This window comes from Cornus florida, unplaced genomic scaffold (genome assembly GCF_030987335.1).
Source record: "Cornus florida cultivar Cherokee Brave unplaced genomic scaffold, ASM3098733v1 CherokeeBrave_3.0.0_Hap2_Chr06, whole genome shotgun sequence".
NCBI lineage: Eukaryota > Viridiplantae > Streptophyta > Magnoliopsida > Cornales > Cornaceae > Cornus > Cornus florida.
In genome coordinates this window covers 49,807,918-49,831,637 of record NW_026775576.1, presented here as the reverse complement: position 1 = coordinate 49,831,637, position 23,720 = coordinate 49,807,918, and the positions used below count along the sequence as shown (strand labels likewise).

At 35.3% G+C, this 23,720-nt stretch overlaps 2 protein-coding genes across 6 annotated transcripts; one reads left to right on the top strand and one right to left on the bottom strand.

Moving 5' to 3' along the window:
- The first annotated feature begins 652 nt into the window (after nt 1–652).
- On the top strand, nt 653–5,864 carry LOC132311480 (uncharacterized). Of its 5 annotated transcripts, none has more exons than XM_059809390.1 (4): nt 653–4,305; nt 4,659–4,820; nt 4,983–5,099; nt 5,196–5,864. In XM_059809390.1, the coding sequence occupies exon 1, from the start codon at nt 1,262–1,264 to the stop codon at nt 4,283–4,285; it is 3,024 nt and encodes a 1,007-aa protein (XP_059665373.1). In that variant the 5' UTR covers nt 653–1,261; the 3' UTR covers nt 4,286–4,305; nt 4,659–4,820; nt 4,983–5,099; nt 5,196–5,864. The 5 variants fall into 5 exon arrangements, with proteins under 5 accessions (XP_059665373.1, XP_059665374.1, XP_059665371.1 ...); XM_059809391.1 differs by having other exon boundaries at nt 4,653–4,820; XM_059809388.1 differs by having other exon boundaries at nt 4,644–4,820.
- A 2,685-nt stretch (nt 5,865–8,549) lies between these two features.
- LOC132311479 (mitochondrial fission 1 protein A) lies at nt 8,550–20,767 on the bottom strand. The gene is made up of 5 exons (XM_059809385.1): nt 20,550–20,767; nt 9,837–9,975; nt 9,485–9,606; nt 8,995–9,058; nt 8,550–8,894 (listed from the first exon to the last, which is right to left on the bottom strand). Exons 1-5 carry the CDS (start codon nt 20,640–20,642, stop codon nt 8,809–8,811), a joined length of 504 nt encoding a protein of 167 aa, XP_059665368.1. The 5' UTR covers nt 20,643–20,767; the 3' UTR covers nt 8,550–8,808.
- Nucleotides 20,768–23,720: the final 2,953 nt, after the last annotated feature.

Here is a 23,720-nt window from a genome sequence, read left to right as displayed (position 1 = left end):
GAAAAAAGAGGGTTGAAATAGTGGGCAAGTTAAAATTTTAAATTTTAATCCACCAACTCATAAACAATTTAAACCCTAAATCCTGTTTTATCTCTTGTTTAATATCTTCTTACACACACATATTATATATATATTTACACACATATATATGTTTAAAATGTATAGTTCCATTTATTGATTTATCTCGATTGTGTAATTGTATGACTCATGTTGTTAGTCATTGGTATATACTTTTGACTTAAAATGGTTTCTTTTGGTTTATTCAAGTCATTTATTACACTATCCAATTTTGAAGTTTGAATAAATTATAAATTTAAAATCTATTTAAAGTTTATTTAACTTTGAAATTTGAAATTAAATGCTCCCAATGGCATAGGGTTGTTGGTAGAATCCGGAACATAAGTTCTTAAAATCTCGCTTTCGAATATTATTTTTGACTTAAATGGTGCGTTATTGTGGGGCTGATACACATGCTTTAAAAAAAATAATTAAAAAAAAAAAAAAACAATTTAACACTCTTAATATATATATTTTTTCTATTTAGACCAAATTTTAAAAAATATTAATTTTATAAAAATCTTCCCATTCTCTTATATCAAAATCGCTCAAATAAAATTACCTTAATACCCCAACAATTTTATTATTTTGCGGTTGAATAAGCCCTCATTCGACTGTCTCTCTGTAAATCGACTCTCAAGTCTCGTCTCTCTCTCTCTTCTAATCAATTGATAAAACCAGAAGCTCTTCTTCTTGTAGAAATGTTGTAAAAGCATTCTGGGGCAGTGTTGCTTTACACTGGTGGGTTACGTTCAGATTCCGATCAGTATCGCTGCACTGTATGGAGGTGTATCCGATTCCTATGGCCACCATCTAGGGTTTTTCGGTGGCGATACGTACTAGCAGGAATTTCTACAAGTAGAGGTTGGTATGTTGCAAATACATGAATTTTATAGTATAAAGCCATAAGATAAGATGTTCTCATCCTGCAATCATCTTTATACGTTCTTCTCCAACCACTCGAAATCTTAGATTTTCTATTATCAAGAGTACATGACAGCAAAAATACTCCAGTGAAAGAGATTAAATCGATTTATGTATGTATGAATTTATGTTTTGATGATTGGGTTTTGTTATTCTGAGAACATTTTTGTTTGCAATGCATGTATTTTTCTCCTGGATTGCTTCCGGTTCTTACCGATTTCTGAGGCTCCAGAGCAACCCATGAAACTTTGATTGAATTTAATTTACTGATAGGTTCTGCATGGCCTCAAAACTGATTCGCAAATCTGCCCACGAAGCAGATAACCCAATTGAAGTCTCTCTAAGAGAAGCTTTTCAGCTTCTTGAACCTCAACTCAGACCCCCATTTCCTTTAAAAATCCCGACTCCACAAGAATACTTAGACCTCAATATGGCCATTCTCTACGGAATTTTATGCGAACCTCATTTGGCCAAAATTCATATTAAGCACTTGCACGGCAAGGTCACGGATGGTTATACTTTTTTCACAAACACGCTTGTCAAGATTGTTGATGAATTGTACCCAAAACTTGTTGAGCCAGCAAAGGTTCAATTGATTTGGATTACGTCGGAGATGGTCTATGTTTCGGCATTAGGAGTTGACATGTTGGTGGTGGCCCTTTTGAGGCAAATTGTTGGTGGAGATTTTAGTGAGGGGAATTTGTGGTTGTGTTCGGTGTTGCTTTCTGTTCTTTTGGACAAATGGGATTGTTTATTAGAAGAAGAGCCCCTTGTTTTGACGAGTGCTTTATATACTTTTCTTCGGTTATTGGCAGATCATTATAGGTTACCGGGTAATTTGAAGATAGAGGCGTTGAAGAGAATGGAGATTAATTTTTGTGTTAGAATGTTGAGGGAGCAATTTCATTTGTGTTTCAAGATCGGGAGGGATCTTATTCGGCTTCTACAGGACTTGTTTTACATACCTGAATTTCGAGCTATATGGAAAGACTTGATGTTGAACCCAGGTGAATTTAAAACTGAAGGGTTTTTAGATATTTCACGACTTTACCGATCAAGGACTTCGAGCCGGTACTTTTTACTCCGTATCACTCCAGAAATGGAGACCCAATTACGATTTTTACTTACAAATGTAAAGTTGGGGAGTCAAAAGCGTTACCAGGCTTGGTTTGCAACAAAGTTTCTGTGCGCGCCAGATAGAGAGACAGTTGTAATCGACATTGTTCGGTTTATATGTTGTGCGCACCATCCAACTAACGAAATTATCCAATCAGCTATCATCCCGAGATGGGCTGTTATAGGTTGGCTGTTGAAATCTTGTCGGAAGAAATATGTTGAATCCAATGTAAAGCTGGCCCTGTTATATGATTGGCTTTTCTTTGAAGAGAGAGTGGACAATATTATGAATATTGAGCCGGCAATCCTACTGATGCTGAATTCTATTCCTAGATATATTGACATTACTCATTCTCTTCTTGAGTTTTTGTTTCTTCTTGTGGACAACTATGATATGGAGAGGAATGAGTTAATCGTCCAGTGTGTTTCATCAGCCTTTTCTGTACTTGTTAGGAAGGGAGTGGTTAACTCACTTGATGTTTTCATTGCTTGTGATGCACTCGCTCCCTTTCTCAAAGAGAGGCTTGTGGCCTTGATTTCAGGCACTAGACCAAGTGTGCCCAAAGAATTGCAGTCAGCTCATATTCCAGTTCATTCAGTGCAGTGCTTGAGTTTGACATGTACATCTATTGTAGATTCTGGTACACCATTACAGGAAGAGCTGTTGTTAAGTACATGCTCAAGCAAAGATGGAATGGGCACCAAATGTAGTGATGTTTCTGTTCTAATTTCTAATGAAACAGCCTCTTCATGTATTCCATTAGATGCGACTACAGGAAGTCAAGATGATGCTTTAGAGGAGTTAGTTCAAAGTCTTCGAGAAACCACTAAATGCTCAAGTACATTGGGCCTACAGGCTTTGGAAAAAATACTCTTTTTATTTGTAAATCTTGATTGCCAGAGGCCTGCAAGTGGGCTTAACCTGAGCTCTGAAGTTTTATCCCATAAAATAGCAAAGGAATTTGAATTGAATGGCTACAAATTATTTGCTCCTCTTGAATGTATTCGGGATGGTCAAAATTTTGATGATGAGATTCAATCTGCTACTGCCTTAATAGTTCGTATTTTGATCTTCTCTTTGCATGAGAGGGTGCAAGACTTGCTTGTGTGCTGGTCAAGAAATGGGTTTCCAGTGGGAGCACGCCTGTTGTCTTATGTGACAAGACTTGCGTATGAGGCACATGTGGGTGGATACCTGGGAAATCTGGGGGTCGAGAGCAATTCTGTTGAGGTAAGTGGGTCAGGAATACCATTACTGACATTTCATGTTGGACAGTATTTTTGTGTTTTGAGCAATAGAGGAAAGGAGTCTCCTGAACCTGGTGATTCTACTTCTAAAATGGACAATGAATTAGTGGCCAAGTTGGTAAATGGTGCTTTTGCTGCTTATAGATGTTTCCTTGCGCATATGAGTAGAAATCTTGGTAAACAATCTGATGATACCTCTCCAGCTAGGCTTATGTCTTCCGATTTGATGGCTTGTTTTGAATGGGATAGGAAAAGATTGAAGTTTTTACTCTGCAGCGTCTTTTATTATCTTTCCGACTTGTCCATTGGTGAGGTAGACATCATGAGATTACTTGTTAGTCAGTTGAATCATGCAGATCTTCTCGATATGCAATTTCAGATTGGCTTGAAAAAAATATTTATATTTGGGGAGAGCACAGAAACTATTTCCCTCTTAATCAAAAGCTCTTTTGAATGGGGATCCTTAGAACAGCATAAGTTCTGGGGCTTGATCAGATCTGAGCTTGCGGTTTCAAAGGTTCAGGTAGATAAATTAATTTTGAAATTTTTCTGTGCAAATGATCTAGATCCAGATGTTAATTCAATTGCAGTTGGGGGGCTAATGGCACTGTGCAGTTGTCTTACTCCCACTACTGAGCTTGTTGGGGCAATCATGTTTTTACCTAACAATAAATTCCAGTACTTTGCTGCTGCAGTTTTGGCAAAATGGGCTGTTTCCAATGCCTCAATGTTGATTGAGAGCTTAGCCGATTTTTTGAAGAAACTTAACAATGGTGGTTCTCTTCTTGAATCTGAAAGGATTATGATCAATAATTCTGCCCTTTTATGGTTGTTAAGTTATTTGGACACAAAAGGGATGAAAGGCATTACTACTTTGAGAGACTTGTCTGTAAATATTCCAGACATTAAATCAATGATCGGCTGTTGTAATAGCGGATAATTTTTATCATCTAGTGACAGGTATGCAAAATGTCTGTTTTATTTTATCTTCTCTGGGGGAACTTTTATGCTGGTTTTTCAAAATTTTCTTGTATTGTTTTATAGAAATGCACCCATGTCCTAACCGAAACTTGAATCTGACACCTGCCCTTGAGAGTGGCAGGATACACCACACACGCTAATAGCTAGTGATATTTCCTTTTCTCCTTTTTGGAGTACTTTCCCTTTAATAAAGTTGAACAAACTAGCTGTGGTGCATTTGTAGAGGATTCATTATATATTTACAATACACAAAAAATTGCTCTGATTGTTACTGCATTCTGCATAATTCCACTTTAAATATTCCTGATTTATGATAGATAGAAAAGTTCCAGATGGCTTCCTCTCAGCGGATATTTGAGGTGCATTCCTTCTACAAGTGTTGATTGCTCGGGGGACTTCCTTTCCAGGCCAGCGGAAGGAATGCTCTGCTCATCTTTCTTACGGCTCGTCACCGCAGCGCTCGTTCACCCCTTTGGCCTCTTCAATTCAAAAAGGTAGTCTCTTCCCCCCCCCCCCCCCCCCCCCCCCCTCCCCCCAAATTTTTTTTTTCCTGATTTACGATAGATAAAAAAATTTCTGGATGGCTTCCTCTCGGGATATTTTGGGTGCGTTCCTTCTACAAGTGTTGATGATTGCTTGGGGGACTTCCTTTCCAGGCCGGCAGAAGGAATGCTGTGCTCATCTTTCTTACGGCTCGTCACAGCAGCGCTCGTTCACCCCTTCGGCTTCTTCAATTCAAAAATGCAGTCTCTCTTTTTTCCCCCTGAATAAAGGTAGTGCCTTTTTCCTATTCTTATTGGTAACGTCTTGAAGCAAAGGCATTATTGAAGGAAAGAGATGGTGGGTTTTAACAAGCCTTTTTACTACAGCTTGTTACTAAAGAAGGAAGGCCATACTATGGAGATGAAGCAAGCAAGGGAAGAGTTCCGACAAAGCGATTGATGCAGTTATCAACAAAGCATTAACTGCTACACAAGAGTGAAGCTAACCTAAATGGGTCGAAGGCAGGTTAGTCACTAGGGCTCCTCTCAAGTCTTCTTTGGTTGGACGATGACTCCCCAATTGATGACCGACAACATGAGGAGGAGGAGACAGATTGCTGTGAATTGGTGTTACGTGTGCAAAAAGGATGGGGTGTCGGTGAACCATCTCCTTCTGCATTGTTTAGAGGTTTGGGATCGGTGAGTCATGCTTTTGGCTTTGTTTGGGGTTCATTGGGTAAATGCCAAAAACCACGGTGAGCATGCTTGAGGCTCGGAGAAAATGTATAGTGGGGACTCCAGTCCGAGATTTTGAGAGGGTGGCGCCTCTTTGTTTATGGCGGGTGCTTGTTGTGTAGGGAGGGCGAGAAATAGGAGGTGGTCTTTTGACAAAGAGGAGTCTACTATTGTGGTGCTCAAGTTTTCTATTATTAGTTTATTTTTCAGGTTCTTGGGAGGTATTGTAAATATGTAGAGGAGTTGGTGGATTTTTCGGGTTAATGATATTTAATCATATTTTACTTATCAAAAAGCAGAAAATGTTTTATCTTTTAAGGATGACAACTGGTTCTGAATTTAGTGGGATGGATCTCTGTGAGTGAACAAGACATTGTCAATGTTTTACCCAGATATGGATAATATACCAAGGTTCTGTCATTCTGTCTGGACCAACATTGTGTATTATATTATAATTCATTATAACAGGAAAATCCATTAATGCAAATTCAATTATGAAAAGGCATGCACAAGTTTCATCCAATCTTTAGTAGTGGGTACTTTCTTCTCTACATGCTTTCTCCTAATATATAAAGCATATGCGCGATTGAGAAATGTTTGGTATTGATTTTTTTTATATTTATTTTGTAAAACAATCATTATATAAATACACATATACGAAAGTACAAACAAAAAAGACCCACTATATATACTATATATATATTTCTACCCAAAATACAAGAATATTAAATAAACATCCACCCACTATATATTTTCTTTTATATTACATTAGTAAAATATTAGAGAGTATTGTTCTCATTTAAAATGGACAATTAAGTGAGAAAAGAATGGTGAATTTGGAGGGAGGTCGGTGTAACATCGTTAGAAATACTTTTTGTAATTAAGTCTAAGGCAAGTGATAATATCCCATATTTATATCAACTGAGACCCGATCTATATAAAATATAGATATCTCCACTGAAACACACGAACATTAAACAAACAGCCACTATATATATATATATATATATATATATATATATATATATATATATATATATATAATTCCACCGAGACCCAAGAGGAGGTGCAAGATTCAACTCCCTGTGTGTGTTTCATACTTGTCAACTCTCTATGCCTCTAATGTATTGGTTGTTTTAAAAAGAAGCTTTCACTATTCTTCAATAGATTTTTTTCAGTGTTTAACTTCGGAATAAATTTTTTTCAGTGTTTAACTTCGGGTTCTACCCGAGTCATGTTTCAATTCTACCTTTGATAGCTGGTTCCAAGGTGGAGGCTTGCATTATTATTTTTTTGTGTTTTGAAATCCTAGCTAAAATATTGTAAATGTTGAAGTTAAAAAAGAATATAAGGTTCGGATGGTTTTGTCATTTGCAGCATAGACTAAGAAATTGAGTAATTCCTAAAAATTTTTTTAAAAATAATAATAATAAATCAGTTTTTTAGACTGAGATAGAATTCAACAAGGACTCTTGTCAGTTTTAACATAATACAATCCTTTTTCTAGGTGTATATTCAATAATTGATGATCTTAATAATAAGTTTATTATTTCCCAAGAAAAAGTGCATTACCTAGTATATCACCATTTCAGGTTTTGGTGTTACTCTATGTAGGTTAAATTGCAAAAATAATATTCATTGTTTAAGGTTTGGTTTACAAGATGATGCAATCTAAGTCACACAATCTTTCTCAACAAAAATCGCTCTTACGTTTCTTGAGCGCTCCTACTTTCACGCTCCACGCGCGATCTCACTTAAACTCTCACTATTTATGACATAAATTTTACCGCTCTCACGCTCTGACTCTCGAATTTGTTCTTACTTCTACTCTCGCTTTATGTGACTTAGGATGCAACAGATAGAATGAAATATCCGCAGGAAGTTCATTTTGCTTAAGTTCTAAATCACACAAAATTTTGTATACTACGGATCATTGCTTGGTGAATTGGGGGAGTAAACACTACCAACTTTAAATATTTGTACTAATGCATACATTTCTTGGGTAGTCATGTTTCTTTTTAATTTAATTTTATTATTATTATTTTATTGGGACCTCTAAGACACACCCACCTAAGAACATTGATTAGTCACACTACAAGCGAATTGGTAAGGAAGCACCGAAACAGGCACTAAATTTTTTTCAATTCTAAATTCTAAATTCAAAATGTCGAAAAAAACTTTGTAAATTGTATTGCCAACATCCATATAAGGTGAATTTAGTCAACTGTCTGCAATATTCGCGAGTGAGACAACATAACGTGCTCGTGTGTTCGTTTCGTTCGAGCTATGTAGTTCCACTTTGCAGATTTCGATGACAACGTATTTCTCGAGTCTTGTCAATTATTGCTTATGCCAATTCTGTTAAACATAAAAGAATTACCAACTCACTGTCTTTAGATTGTATCGACTTGCTATATAATGGCAAAAATATATGTGAAACAAAAGGTTCTAATTTTCAAAAATTTTCATAAGTTCCATATTAGTTACAACTTTAATCTTACACATGCATCAACATTCACAAGCTATTTGAACAGCTTTAGTTTAGGAATTGTTCAACACGAAAAATTCTAAAATACTCCCGAGTACCATAACTCTTGGTCTCTCAATCGTTGGATATGGTGGTGAGACTCACCTGATAGATGATTCAATGGCTGAGAGACCCAAATATCGTACTAGGGTATTGTAGACTTTTACATTCAACACTGAGACTAATTAAAGCAAAGCAACTGTTAAAAAGAAAATGAAAAATTCAAATGTGATGCGGCAGCCACCATGGGTTTTCTAAAGCTCTCAGCCTTTTGCTGGAACTATTTTTGAAGTTCAACCTGCTATATGCAAACCCAACTAATATAAAGGGTAGACCTCCTGCGCATTAGCTAACGGCCTAATTGGTAGAGCGCCCACCTCTCCGAACAAGTGTGCCCGTATTTGGGGAAGGCAGACCTCTTCTAAAACCATTCATTCAAGTCACTCATGAAACAGAACAAACAGATCGAAAGCGAAAAGGAAGCCTAAAGGAAAGAATACATTCAATAAAATGTTCCATACATCAACAATTCAAGTAAAAACCACCAAACTAAAGATAAGAGTTGGGTAGGACTTGCTTCAAACACCACAGATATTGTTCTCTCGGAGGAAGTTTGAAAATGAACACAAGACAACAGGAGCTCGAGCAACAAGATTCAAAGATCAAACAAGTAGATGGATAGAAAAGATGAAGAACTATTATTTGTTATTATGCACATTGGTCGATGACAAGGTTGGATCATTTCTTACGAGACAAAGCTGCCGCAATCCCACCAGCCAAGAGTCCTACAACAGTCGCCGTAATGCCTACGCCAATCACTCCATCTGTATTTCAGGGGAAAAGAAAAGGAAGAATGGGAAAAAGTCATTTTTTTTTTTCATTCAACTCGATGCATATAAAAAATTGAAACGTATTGGTTCATACCTTTCGTAATTCGATCTTCAATTGCTTTCTTAAGGTTCAGGGCCTGCCTCCAATCAGGTGCAATCTACAAACTCGCGCCGCAAAGATGAGTATTTCAAAAGAAAGTGGGCAAATTGGCATGATCGAACGACTCAAAACACATGCACACAAGTTTGTCAATGTTATCTACCACATATTTTAAATGCTACCCAATGCATAGGCGAATTTTAGCAGATATGAGACAAGTTAAAATTTTGCAGCATCAACCACCAAAGCTTTAGCTCGATTGGTACCTCCTCATCTTAACAAATAGGAGCTTGAGGGTTCAAGTGCCTTATTGGAACAATAGTGTGTGTGTGTGTGTGTGTGTGTGTGTGTTGGTGTGTACGCTTAACTACAAAAAGAAGGGGTTATGCAGCATCATAACAATTTTAGGAATATATAAGCAAACAGCAGCAACTAAAAGTACATTTCTAAGCCACAACAAACAAAGCACAATACAGAGACAGACCTCCAAACATCGGTCAACAAGCTGCCTGCTCCTTGAATAGTCCCCGCCTCTGTAATATCCAACAGCCAGAAGATAAATCTTCTCCCTCATTTGCAATGGGCTGCTAATGCCACTCAAAGAAGCTGCAAATGACAAGTTCCCTGATGTCATAACAAAGTAGCCTAGTCCACAACCCAAAAAGAAAGAGAACATGAAAACAACCTAGTGAAATAAAATATAAACAAAAAAGGGCATGGGCACTCCTGAGTTCTGGCTTCAGAGGCTCAAAACATTCAGACAAGTTCCCACAAGGTTAAGGAACCCAAGATGGCCAACGAGAGAGAGATGATAAGTTCAGCATCTGTTTATTCACCTTCAAGCATTGCTATCCCACGTTGCACATCTTCTGGTCGCTTTGAGTGAACAAGAGCCCACGACAGCCGCATAATACATTCACTCTTAAGTTCATCAGCGGAACCTTTCTCAGCCTCGGCAACTTCTCGCTCACAACCCTATAGATGAAATATAGTTCAAATGATAGGAAAAAATAAAAAATAAAAAAAGACAAAAAGGAGGGGGGGGGGGGGGCAAAAACAAAAAAGAAAAGAAAAGGGGGAAAAAAAAAAAAAAGAAAAGCCGGGGGGTAGGAGGATGAAGAAAGTGGAGGGTAGCCTAGGTATCTAAAGGCCCATGCTACAAGGAAAACAGCAGTTAAACAGTGTTGCACAACCAACAACCAAATCAGATTTCGTCCACGAGTAGGTGTTACTGTACCAAGACCAGGAGGTTGAACAGCACAAGGGATACTAATCTAATTAAGAATTAGTTATATTAGACAGTGCAGTTACTAAATAATTTAAATAAAATACTTCATATAGAACTGTGCTGGGTTTAAAAATGATCAAGCTAGCAAGAGACGGTATAATTTCCAGTCCAAACAATTCAACCATCTGACACAGTCTCAAATGGATCTTTAGAAAAAGAAAGAAAGAAAAAAAGAGCAAGGACAAAAGCAGGAATATTAAGGATTCTCAATAGTTGGCAAATATGCAAAAGTGTGGTACTTGCTATAGACACTTCCACAACTATTTCATAACACAGTAAGAGGAAATCTCTGAACCACTTCCCTCATATCTTAAATACTAGTAATGGTATAAGAAGTAAAAACAAAATCAAATAAAAGAAACAAAAGAAAAACGTGTTAGGTTTGGAACCATATAAGTATATGACAACCCAGAAATATAACTGGACATCAACCATTATGAGATTGCAATACTTTAAATCATGCTGTCCCAATCCTCTCTCTCTCTCTCTCACACACACACACTCAAAAAACCAAAAAACAAAAAAACAAAACAAAAAGACAAGCTCAGCAACTCTACAATATCACATGATAAATGGAAAATCATCCAGATCCTCTTGATATCTCTAAATTGCATCCCAAAGAGTTTTACACACTATTTCAAACCACTGACATCGCAACCATTTTCCTGTCCATTGCAATCAGTTTCCTACTTTCCCCCCTCTCTAAACGTGTCCATAGCAATCATTTCCCTGTCCATTGCAATGAATTGGCCCCCCCCCCCCCCCCCCCCCCCCCCCCCCCCCTCTAAATCATATCCAGTAGAGTTATATACACTATTTCAAAGCACCAAGATTGCAAGCATTTCCCTGTCCATTGCAATCATTTTCCTCTCTCTCTCTCTCTCTCTCACACACACCACTATATATATATAATATACTGGAAATCAGATATCCATCATTATGGCTTCACATATTAACATATCACATGTTCTCGTCACCGAAAGCTATTACCCAGAAAGTCGTTTTCGTTTAACATAATTCCAATACAAGAAATTTATTATCATATTATGATAGGTTGGTCAGCAATCTGGACGGAATTTCCAAGTATGGATGCTAGTTTTTCTTTTTCTATAGACAAAAAGACAGGTACCAAATCCTCAGTACATGCACCCTGTCTTCTGCACCTAATTAATCTTTACCATAACATAATTCCAATACAAGAAAGGCTTTATTATCATATTATGATAGGTTGGTCAGCAATCTGGACGGAATTTCCAAGTATGTATGCCAGTTTTTCTTTATCTACATAGACAGAAAGACAGGTACCAAATCCTCAGTACATGCACCCTGTCTTCTGCACCTAATTAATCTTTACCATACTTCCCTTTAACCATTTAACCACTGCTGGAGATCCAAAAGCATTCAAATCCCAAAGCAAATTGTCTTTTTGGACTATCTGTTTTTTAAGGAAAGACAGTCGCTAGGGAAGTGCATGGAGAAATGGAAAGCAATGGGCTTCAGCGTCCAAGTACATCATACATGAAAGACTTCCACAAGGATAAATGCCGATTACACTTGACCTAGAAGCTTCAGGTAGTCGGGTTTAGTTTTGTTTCTCCAACCTATTATTAATTTAAATTAAGTTGATTCCAGACAAAATCCTCCCGAGAATAGCACAATACCCCCAGCTGTAAATCTTCATATCTTTCCACAGTTGTACAATTTATATTGGGCAACTCAACCCATTATTAAATGATAATTCTGCTTCAGCAACTAAATAAGTTTCAATCAAATTTTGCATAATTTTCCAATCCACCAACAAGCTCTGTTGAACCTGAAGGATTTTCAATTATTTGGCAAGACGGGATTTTGAACAATAACCAAGCCATTCAATGTAGACCTGCACTTATATTAACTAACATTTCCGTAAAACTTATAAAAGTATGAGCTTGAGGATTGGAGTACCATACCAAATTGATTTTTTCCCATCAACAAGAAGAAATAAACTAGTCCACCCTAATCCCTCTTGTAAACTCATCTTTCCAGTAATCAATTAAAATTGATGACTTACTAATAGAACACATAATAACATTTATCTGAATGTTTACATTAAAAGTCACTTTACAAAGGACAAAGTTAAATTCAACTTTAGAAGGCCTCATAGCCCCTCTTCATAAAAACACAAAAGAAAAAAAGAAACTGAGAGATCCACGAAAAAAAAAAAAAAAAATGAAAGACTAGTGATGCAGCATTAGGACTTCTCCTAGTGCATGAAGCATAAGCCTTGATCTATGTGATCTCTCAAAGTATATAAACGACTTAACCAGGAAATATAACAAAAAGTTTTTAATCTCTTTGTTCAGCTATTCCGTCTCCTTTTTCTTAGCTTTTATGTTCACCAGCTCTTTGTAAGATTTCTTCAATCTCTCTATATACTCTTGTGGAAATGAAAGAAAAAAAAAAGATTTTGCAACTAAGTTTTATATTTGTATTCAAATGCATATTCATTCCATACAAGAAATGAGAGGTTGAGTTTTAGATCAAATACTAGACAAATTGAATACAACAAAGAGCCACGAAATATATCATTAAAATTTACATCACAGTCCAACAGCTCTGAGTATAATCAAAATCCATTAAGTGCTAATGTAAAAAATGTACTTTATGAGCAAAGCCTCATGGACGAACTGTAATAGAAGTAGTAATAGTGGTAATAATGAAAACTTGATTGACAGAAAAAATGAAAAACAAATAAGCCTACTTTTATTGCATATAAAAACTCATGGGTTTACCAAATGTTGTTTCATTAAAAATGACATTGTTTAATCATTTTTACTGATACAAAATATGAATCGAACCGTTAACCGAGCCATCCTTTCATGATGCCTTGCAGACACATTTCCCCCATGCTACAATGGTTTTGGAAAAATTTGTTAAAGCTTTTCTATTGAAAAATGATAAGAATCATGCCTAAACCAACCATCCCTTAAATACCATTACATCATTTTTACCACCATGCTCTAATGGTTTTATTGCCATCCTTCAAGGTTTTCTTACCATTTTGCAGTTGAATAAATTGAACATCTATATATCACCTTTTCAAAACAACACAAACCGGCTAAGGGAATATGACTACCTGAGGGGACAAGAACCCCACCCCAAAAAAAAAAAAGGAATAAGGAAAAAGAATTAAATTCTGACTGCCTAGATGCATGCAAGTGTTTTCAACAAATCATATATATTTTTTTTTTGGTGGAAAAATTTAATAAATCTATGGGTGGAATGATATTGTGAACGTTATTCTGTACTTTATATTGTCTCCTTGCTAGTAGACAATTTGATCAAAAAATTGTTGTCATGCTTGTTGTATATTGATGCAAACCATATTAAGTCCACGAGAAGGAAATTTAAACAAAATTTTTTTTTCTAGAAATGGTCGGATGGCAAGGCCCACTTGAGACCTTGCGTGGTCAAGTTTTTGAGTCATAAGTCCTATTTTATAATTCTTTAGATTATTTTGCTTGCACTGCAGTTTATATATGTGTTCCTATTTTCTAGGAATCAGGGCATTTTAGTAATTTAATCATTTTCTGAACTTGGCCTGACCCATGGATTTTATTTTTCTAGTAGACGGGTGAGTGGGCCTTTATAAGTGATATATAATAGGTTTATAGGAGTTTTACTAGTCAAAAGGTTTCAAGTTTTTATTATGGACTCCAAATCCTTCTAGAGTTTCAATTACTTAACAGTCTATATATAGTCATATAACTCTCTCAAAACTCCACCAGATAACTTTTAGATGCTTTTAAAACTCTCTGGAAACTATGTGACGCAATCCTAACCCCAGGTGTGATGACTAACATCTTCATCTATCCTTCTCCTTTTCTTTTCTTTTCTCCATTACTTGCAATCAGACCTCGCAAGTCGTAACCATTATTCTCAATCCTAAAATCCTTCCCTTCAATTAAAGGTCAACCCCTGAAACCCCAAACCACAAAGAAGCTAAGTTAATGTTCATGGGTTTACTATTCAGAGCACATTAGCAGCCTCAGAACAGCCACAACAACCCTTCTTTTCTATTTGAAAACTCTACCCAAACAAGTCCCAATCAACCGTTCCCTTTATCTTTTTCAGTCTCCCGAAACTATAAAATTAACCACTGTCCAGTCACCCAAAACTACACCCCTTTATCTTTTTCACTCTCCCGAAACTATAAAATTAACCACTGTCCAGTCTAAAACCCAAAACTACACCCCTTTATCTTTTCCAGTCTCCCGAAACTATAAAATTAACCACTGTCCAGTCTAACTCTAAGACCCAAAGCTATAGAATAAACACACTGCAAATTTTTTTGGCAAAGTAATTTTGAATTTCTATTAATCAAACACCTCTTGGAACATACTTTTACCATTCTTAAAGCCTAAAGCCTTTTTCTCTTATATAAAAAACAAAATCTATAGATTTTCAAAAACCTAAGGCCACCATAAGATCAATTGAAACAGGATCTAACATTAGATTAAAACGCTACCTACATCATTGAAGTAGCTTGTAGTAGAGTGTTTCTTCATTTTCCCATACAATAGTTAAGTATCTGAGCAGGGAATAAAAGATTATTGCTGTTCCTCGGGTGCGCTCCCCTTCAAGTGCTTTAAAATTGAAGTAGCTGGCAGTAGAGTGTTTCTTCATTTTCCCTTACAATAATTAGGTATGTGGGGCAGGGAATAAAATACTATTGCGCTGTTCCTTGGGTTCGCTCCTTTGAGTGCTTTTAATGAAATTTTACTTATCCAGGAAAAAAAAAAAAAATCTACTGCCTGTGAAGCCTCAATAATTCTTGCATATAGCTACAGAGCACAAGGAAAAACAGCATGAAGATGAAGTAGAAGATATTACTTTTGATTCCATAGACTCTTCGGTGGCAAAAGTTATGAAAATATTTTACTCCTATCTGCACTGAAGCATGTCCCAACAGCCCTTAAAAGTTTGAGGAGGAGAACGGCGATTCTGTTCAAATTTTAAGACCTTTGTCAACATGATTCAATGTGCAAACCAAACTCACAAGCTTATTATTGATGGGGCAGTTACATTGATATATTGCCTAAGTCTCCATAATAATATATCCTCAACCCTAGAAGGTGGCGGGTCGATAGAACTATTGCTTGTGAAGCCTCAATAATTCTTGCATTTAGCAGTTAGCTTCAGAGCACAAGGAAAACTAATGCAGCATGAAGATGAAGTTGAAGATATTACTTTTGATTCTGCAGCCTCTTCAATGGCAAAAGTAACATGTCCCAACAGCCCTTACTCCTTAGGCTCAGTTTGGTAGAGTGGAAATGGGAGGAAAGGGAAGGGAAGGTGATGGAGGGTGATTAAAAAATTGTGTTTGGGTAAAATGGGTGGAAGGAAAGGAAAGGAGAGGGAAGGGTTTGGAGGGTTATGTATAGCTTTGTACAGTAATTTGCTTATCCTCCCAAAAATGGGAGGAAATGGAAGGAAAGGTTAGGCAATGGCTGATGGAGGAGTTGTGATGCCAATTTTACCCTCAAGATTACACAAGTTTGCAAAACAATATACATACAAGTTAGTAGTTGCAGAGAGAATGAGAGACGGCGGGCCAGCGGCTGAAGCTTGCGAACGGCGAACCCGAACTGGAACAGCGGCGATGGAAACTGAAAGATATGGGTTTTGTTTTTCTGAACAATCTGAAATGATATACCGATACGGGTTTTGAACTTCTGATTCATGCAAACAGATAGATAAACTGAAATATATGGGTTTTGAACTTCTGATTCTTGTAGTGTAGAGAGAGAGATAGAGAGGGCAACTTCAGAGTTGAGAATGAGAATAGAGTTGGAGGCGAGATTGGGGAGGCTGAAATGATTTGCCCTAAAATTTCTTTTTTTTTTTTCTTTTCTTGTGGCCCATCAGGTATAGGAGATTATATATATATATATATATAAAATAGAGATGGAGGCGAGATTGGGGAGGTTGAAATGATTTGCCCTAATTTTTTTTTCTTTTCTTGTGCAAGTATAAGAGACTATATATATATATATATATATATATATTTATTTATTTATTTTTTAAAATATAAAAGGGTATAATAGTCAATTTATTAAAATAATTCCCTTTCCTTTCTTTCCCTTTCTTTTCCCAAACATGATTATTATCCTTTCCTTTCTTTTCTTTCATTAATCAACCAAACACAATAGAAGGTTAAAATTATCATTCTCTTCCATTTCCTTCCCTTTCCTTCATAACTAATGTTATCCTTTCCCTTCAAACCCACCGTACCAAACATAGCCTTAAAGTTTAAGGAGGAAAACGGTGATATTGGTCAAATTTTAAGACCTTTGTTTGTTAACATAAACAAAACTCACAAGCTTATTATTGATGGAGCAGCTACATTGATATATTGCCCAAGTATCCATGAAAATATATCGTCAATCCTATAAGGTGGCGGGTAGATGGAACTTCTAAGCTGGCAACGAATTGTTTTTTGGTTTTTAACTTTCCTCTATCGCTATAGTAATTCCATCCGGTGTGGCAATGTTTCTACCACATATGCATCTTATTTGGTCATTCGTGGTTATATCATAGAGATGTGTATCATAGTAGGAGAGCTAACATATTCCGCGTGGTGTTTTCCATTAATACGTCAAGCGACAAGCCTTACATTCGCCACCTTCAATTGTCTCGCTCAGTGAGTTTGGGAAAACGACAATATCTTATATCTACCTGCTGATTAAGACACCACCCTACCCCTCCAGCCCAACAAAAAATAATATTAAGAATCCACTCACCTATTCAAGTAGGGGTGAGATCAAGCTCTTTTCAGTCAGTAGTTCTAACCAAGTGGACATGACTGCTTTGGGTCACAAGTCACTTTGCTCATATACATAGTTGTTAAAGGCGCCGAAGGCGTGCACCTGAGGCGCAAGGCGCCTTGATTGTCTCAAGGCGACTGCCTTGTACTAGGCGAGTGCCTCTAAGGAATAGGCGCGAGGCTACAGGCGCTTTAAAGGCGCGCCTGCTTGAAAGTATATATATTTTGTACTTTTTTTGTTATTATTTTGGTTGTGTATGGGTTTATTATTTTTTTATTGTTTGTTTAGTTTTTATTTTTTTATTACAAAACCTATACAAGACTACAAAAGAAAAAGAAAAGAAAAAAGTTACCAAAAAGCAAAAGGAGTAAAGGACAGAGAAGTACGAGCCTGGACCGAGCCTCATCTGCGAAGCTTGGAGTCTTGGATCTGTCGGATCTGCGAAGCCGGTAAGTTCTCCTTCCCTCTCTTCTTCTTCTCTCCTTCTTGCTTCTCGGATCTCTCAGTCTTCTTCTTCTTTTCTTCTTTTATTCCGGAGACTCTCAGATTTATTTTTTTTTCTTCTTTTCTTCAGTTCTTCTTCTTCTCTCGGCGGTCAGCTCTCTCGAGTCTCGGCTCTTAAGTCTTGCTCTTCTTTTTTTTTTTTTAGTCTTCTTCTTCTTCTTTTCTTCTTCTCTCGAGTCTCGGCTCTTCTTGGCATTTTTTTATTTTTTTATTTTATTTTTTTCTCTATTCTTCAATTTCTTCTTCTCTCGGCTCTTCTTTTATTTTTTATTTTTTTATTTTTTCCTCTCTCTATTCTTCTTCTCTCGTCTCGGCTCTTCTTTTATTTTATTTATTTATATTTTTTTCAATAGCATATCATTGTTGTAGATCATTGTCTTTCGACTCTTTCCTGGTATATATCATTGAAAAATGAAGAAATTAATTAAATTGTTTTAAAATTTCCTAATTTAAATTGTCAGTTTGAATAAATAGCATATCTTATTGGAACTGGAAGATGAAATTCGATTAATTTATGTCATTCATTGACACTTTGAAATCTAAAACCTAAAACCAGATTGGTCAGAGCCGAGTTACATGACTTCTTTTTCTCTTGTTGAAAAAAAGAAGTCAATGGAGCTATTAGAAACAATTCGAGTTATGAGCCAATTCTTGAGACTTACAATGTTGAAGAAATTAAGTGATTGTTCAATTTAGTCTATTTGATAATGTACTTTATATGTCACTTAAACTTTCACTTAAATAGAATCAAAATTTGAAGTGAAAGAGTCACTGTTGAACTCAAGTACTTGATTTACTTGGTTTTGGCATCTTTATGTTGAATATTTAACTTAAGTAATTCATTTAGTTGACTTTTGCATCTTTATATATACTATTGCATCTTTAATACTTTATTGGGTGGGTTTTGTGTTTTTTTTTTTTTTTCAACGTGCGCCTTGCTTCAGTCAGGCGCGCGCCTTGCCTTGCGCTTCAGGCTCCAGGAGGCATTTGCGCTTTTGTGCGCCTTGAGCCTTTAACAAATATGCTCATATACGGGGCAAATGACTAGACATCTTTACCAAATTTAATAACTTTGACGGCAAAACTAGTAACAAACCAACCAAAGAAATGAAATAAAAATGTCAATTTATTTCTCTGTAAGTCGGAATCAAATATATATATATACTTTTTTCTTCTCTCTACCGGTCTTGATACCTTGACCTAGGGCTTAAGAGTTAAGACCCAAAGCCACCAAAACAAATGTAGACTGGTTAGAATCATATTTTCTGCCCTGCTTGTGGAAAAATTTCTCCCCTATTTTCATTGAGCAAGGATAAGTGGAATTTGGATGTCCAATGTTATTAATAAAATCCAATACTCCCTAAAAGCCTAGCATGAAGCGAACTCACCATGTGTGCGAATATAACCTAAGATGATTGCAACTCTATTAATCACAGGATCAATGGAATCGCATAGCCTATATTTTTGCCTTTTTTACAAGACACTGCAAGGCAAAATTATTTTTCCCATACATCACTAAAAATGGCAGATCCTAACAATTTAATTCCAGTTAATAATCCCTTACCCTATGCACTGCTGAGATGCAGGAAGGACTACAAAAAGACACAACAGCAAATTACCAGGCTGTTTAATGAAATATTCAATGCATATACTCAATGGAGTAGCCTTGGGACACCTGTTTCATCTGTTGGGCAGCCTGCTTTAAACTATTCACTAGGACATCAAATGGATCGGATTGAACTCGAGAAATGATTTTTTTTTTTTAAGTAAAGAAGGTCATATCCAACTCTTTCTGAAATCCAGATTTAAAACTAGAATCAAACCCCGCAAATTGAATTTGGTTCATATCATTTCTCAAAATCATGCCCCACTATTTACTATTATATGGAGGATTTTAGACCGAGGCCTCAAAGCACCAGAATCAATTCAATAGTATATCTCTGAAGTCTAATTCTCTCAACGCTCTCAACTTCAGCAGTTTTTCAAAAGATTTCCATTAAACTTCTGGCAACAATCCAGTGACATTCTAGCAACTCTCTAGTGACTCTCTACATTTTTTATAAATTTCTGGCAACTTCCCAAGTCGTTCCGGTGACATTTGAAGCCATTTTTTCAACATTTTCCCAACAAATCTATGGCAGAAGTTTTAGCATTCTCTATTTTTTGGAAATCTTATTTTTAAACACCATTCAGACGAATCCAAACTCCTTATTGTGAGTACAAATAATAGAAGCTTGTTGGTTCCTGGACAGCAATTGTTGGGGAACCACTTATATTAATTGTAATTACCTCAAACAATACACTTTTAGCGACAAAGAATTAAATTCCCTGCCTCAGCAGATTAGCTTTTTATTCCAATTAATTTTATTTTAATTCTCTTGTATTACACTTTTCTTCAATTATTGCAAACATTTTGAACAAACATCAACCTATTTTTCCAATATATACAACAGAGTGTAGCTTACAATTCTAACACACTCCATTCCACTCTAGTAGAAGTTAAAATAAGCAGCATGTATGTAATACAAAGACAACGTTCAACTGTGCTCCAAAATAATATTACAGAAATCAATTTTAATTTAGAGACTAAATATTTAATACCTAAATGGACCAATAGCGATTAAACAATCAATATGTGTGCGTATGTGTTGTGTGTGCAAGTAGAGAGAATCAGAAACTACAACAAGAAGACGCTAATTTCACAAATTTCAAATTAAAATCAAGAGAAAACGAATCAAATCTGGACAAAAATTTCGGACCAAACAAGATTCAGCTAGCATTCATGATGTTGACACTTGAAAATTAAATAAATAAATAAAAATCGGCCATGAAATCATGAAATTGAGAAGAGTCGAGAGAAATTTACAGACAAATAAATCGATTTCTTCTCGGAAAAAGAACTGAAAAATTGATCAGATCGGAGAACGGAATTGGGGGACTGAAATACTTACAGCGACGATGTCGGCGTCGCACCATGGAATCTGATCGCCGCCGGTGAAGAAGTTGCCGACCGAGTCGAAGAATTGCCCAATCTTTGCTTCCATTGCTATGTATCAATCTATGCTCAGTACAGAATAGACCTTGAGATATTTGAAAAAGCAAACAACCCGTGACAAAGAGCGTGAGGAGTGGAATATAGACCCAAATGAAACTTGGGAATTAAGAAATAGGGATAGGAATGAAAGAAATGTAATTCTATACTATTTTTACTTATTTATTTATTATTAATATTTTTTTTGGGAAAACTTCAGCAAATTATTTTTTTTTCCCGACATAAATTCAAAATGCAACAATACAATATTTTTTACAATATAATTTAATAAACATAAAATTTAAATATATTTTATTAAATTCTTCAAAAATCATTTCTCACAAGTAGTGACACCTATATTTAAATTTTAAATAGTTGTTGTTGTTTAAAAAGTTTAGTAATAATATTATTTTACTCAATTAATAAAAAATTAGTTGTACCATAACATGTGAGAATTTAAAAATAAATAATAAAAATAAAGGATAAATCTTGAAAAACAAAAATATGAATTTTTTTTTCTACATATAAAACGAATCTGCTTCTTATGAAAAATAAGCAAAACAATAAATCTATCTATACGTGATTTCATTATCCATGTTTAAAAATTAAAAATTAAAAAATCAAAGGACGACATTTGTTGAAGTGGAAACTGCTTCTCTCCTTCCCCGTGGTCCTAAATTTCAATCTATATAAAACTGTTTTATAAAATTGAAGTACTAAATTGAATTTTAAGTGTTAAAGTTTGTAGGTAGTAATTGAAAAATTGTAATATTTTAATATTTAAAAAAAAATTTGGCTTCAACATTTAGTGACGCTTACCAGTTTAAGTGATATTCAAATTGTTTTATCAAACACACTTAATTAGATAAGAGTTTAACCAGTTGAGAATTAAGTGGTGAATTGACTAATCAAGAGTTAATTTCTTTTGATGGGTATGTAGTTTTTTATTACTCAATTCAGCACTTAATTCTAAAGTAATTAAATATTTATTTAATTATGTGTATTTGATAATACAGCATAATTTTAAGTGTTAGATAAAGTACTTATCACTTAAAATTTAAAAAGATATAAAAAAAAATATTTTTATTTTAAATTATCACTTAAAAACTAGAGTACCTAAAATCCAGCTCCTAAAATTTTTAGTACTAAATTTTCAATTTATGACTAGCAAATTTAGTCAAATAATCAACTCATGCTATGCATTTTGATTATTACTATTGATAAATGGCCGATTCTCAGGGGAATTTGAGACTCCGATAAATCACTAGCACAAATAATTTATCTTTGAGGGAGTTTATTAAAGTTCACGAGGTTAATTTATAAATGTAGAATAATCTATAAGGATTTTTTTGGATTAAGATTGATTATTGGTATTATTGAAGCATAAATAATTAATCACAAAGAAACGCATTATTCAAATATTTATTTATTTATTTATTTTCCCATGGGGTTTATGTTTATAATTTAGAAAGTACTAATACTTTGTCACAGTTGTTGTGTCAGTGCTAGACACGAAAGCTTTAGAGATATGGTCGAACACGGTTACAAATTTTTACATTTTAAATAATTAAATTTTGAGACAAAAATGACAATGTGGCCGGGATACGACAAGAATCACAGGATTAATTTGTCAATATTTTTTCTAAAACCATGGAGCTCAATTCAAATTTTAACAGCATAATATTATGCATTTTTGACTCTCCGGATAGGACAGGAGACTTTTCAGATGGCAGTCACCCATCTTGATACTACTATAGGTTAAGCACACTTAATTTTAGAGTTCTGATGGGTTCACGACTACCACAGCTTTAAAAAGCGTAGTGTCATAAAAAGGTATTGAATTTACATATAGCACTTGCTCCATCCACACCCAGGCGATGTGAAAATTGTGCACTGGTAGCTCGCCTAGTGTGATAGTCTATTGGTGCCACCTGCAAACACTCACACACCCGTTCACAAGGTCATCACAGTGTATATGTAAAAATAAAAATTAGGCTTAAAAGCCAAACAACATAAGGATACTCAAACAAAAACGACAATGACATGGCCCGAATATGCCAAGAACATGTCCAAGATACGACGAGAATCACGGGATCAATTTGGGAATATTTTTTCTAAAACCATGGAGCTCAACTCGAATTTTAAAATCTAATGGGGTGTATATGTAAAAATAAAAATTAGGCTTAAAAGCCAAAACAACATAAGGATAGCCGGACAAAAACGACAATGACATCCACGGGATCAATTTGTGAATATTTCTTCTAAAACCATGGAGCTCAACTCGAATTTTAAAATCTAATGGGGTGTATATATAAAAATTAAGCTTAAAAGCCGAACAACGCAAGGATATTCATATCTTCTGTTTGTTTTTTGGACAAATTACAGATAGTACTCACTAGGTTTTCATCTCGTGCACCTAAATAGAAGTATACGCCATATACTAGGCAACCACCCTTGTGGTTTTATTGACCTAACACATGACCACCATTCTTGAGTGATGCATCAATTAGTGTATGGTGACCATATTTTTAGACAAAAATAACATTGCTATTATGAGAAGACCAAATTGTCTATTAATTGAATTGAAATTACATCATTCCAAAAGAACAAAATATAGAGATAATATTGGTTTTTTTTAGATGTAAGCCTTAAAATGATCAATCGAAATGTGACAAATAAACAAAAAAACATGATATAGGGTAAATATGATTTATTGAAACCTAAAATGACAAATAAACTATTAAAAATGAGGAGAATATGAGAGGAGGGGTACAACAGTAAGTTATACTCACCCACTCCCTTCTAGATTTTTCTTTTAAACAATTGAAGGTCATATAAGTAAATTTACCTTCATCTCCAAAGGTCAACTAATCAAGACTTTGTTGTTAATTGACGCATACTTCTGTTTAGGTGCACTAGATGAAAACCTCGCTGTATATGTAATTTGCCATTGTTTTTTTGTTTGAAGTTTTGTTCCCACTTCTCATTACAAAATGTACGCCTAATCAATGAGAGAGAAAGCGTCAAGAAGAGAGGAAAAATAAAAGAACTGAGGAAGAAGTGGAGACATCTACTACAATGTGTATGGTTA

Bases quoted from the DNA above. Each gene is read 5' to 3' on its own strand.
- LOC132311480 (XM_059809390.1), top strand. From the start codon at position 1,262: ATGGCCTCAAAACTGATTCGCAAATCTGCCCACGAAGCAGATAACCCA.
- LOC132311479 (XM_059809385.1), bottom strand. From the start codon at position 20,642: ATGGAAGCAAAGATTGGGCAATTCTTCGACTCGGTCGGCAACTTCTTC. The intron at 9,976-20,549 runs GTAAGTATTTCA...TTTCATCTATAG, and splicing joins GCGACGCCGACATCGTCGCT to GGTTGTGAGCGAGAAGTTGC. The intron at 8,895-8,994 runs GTATGAACCAAT...CCTGAAATACAG, and splicing joins TGAAGATCGAATTACGAAAG to ATGGAGTGATTGGCGTAGGC.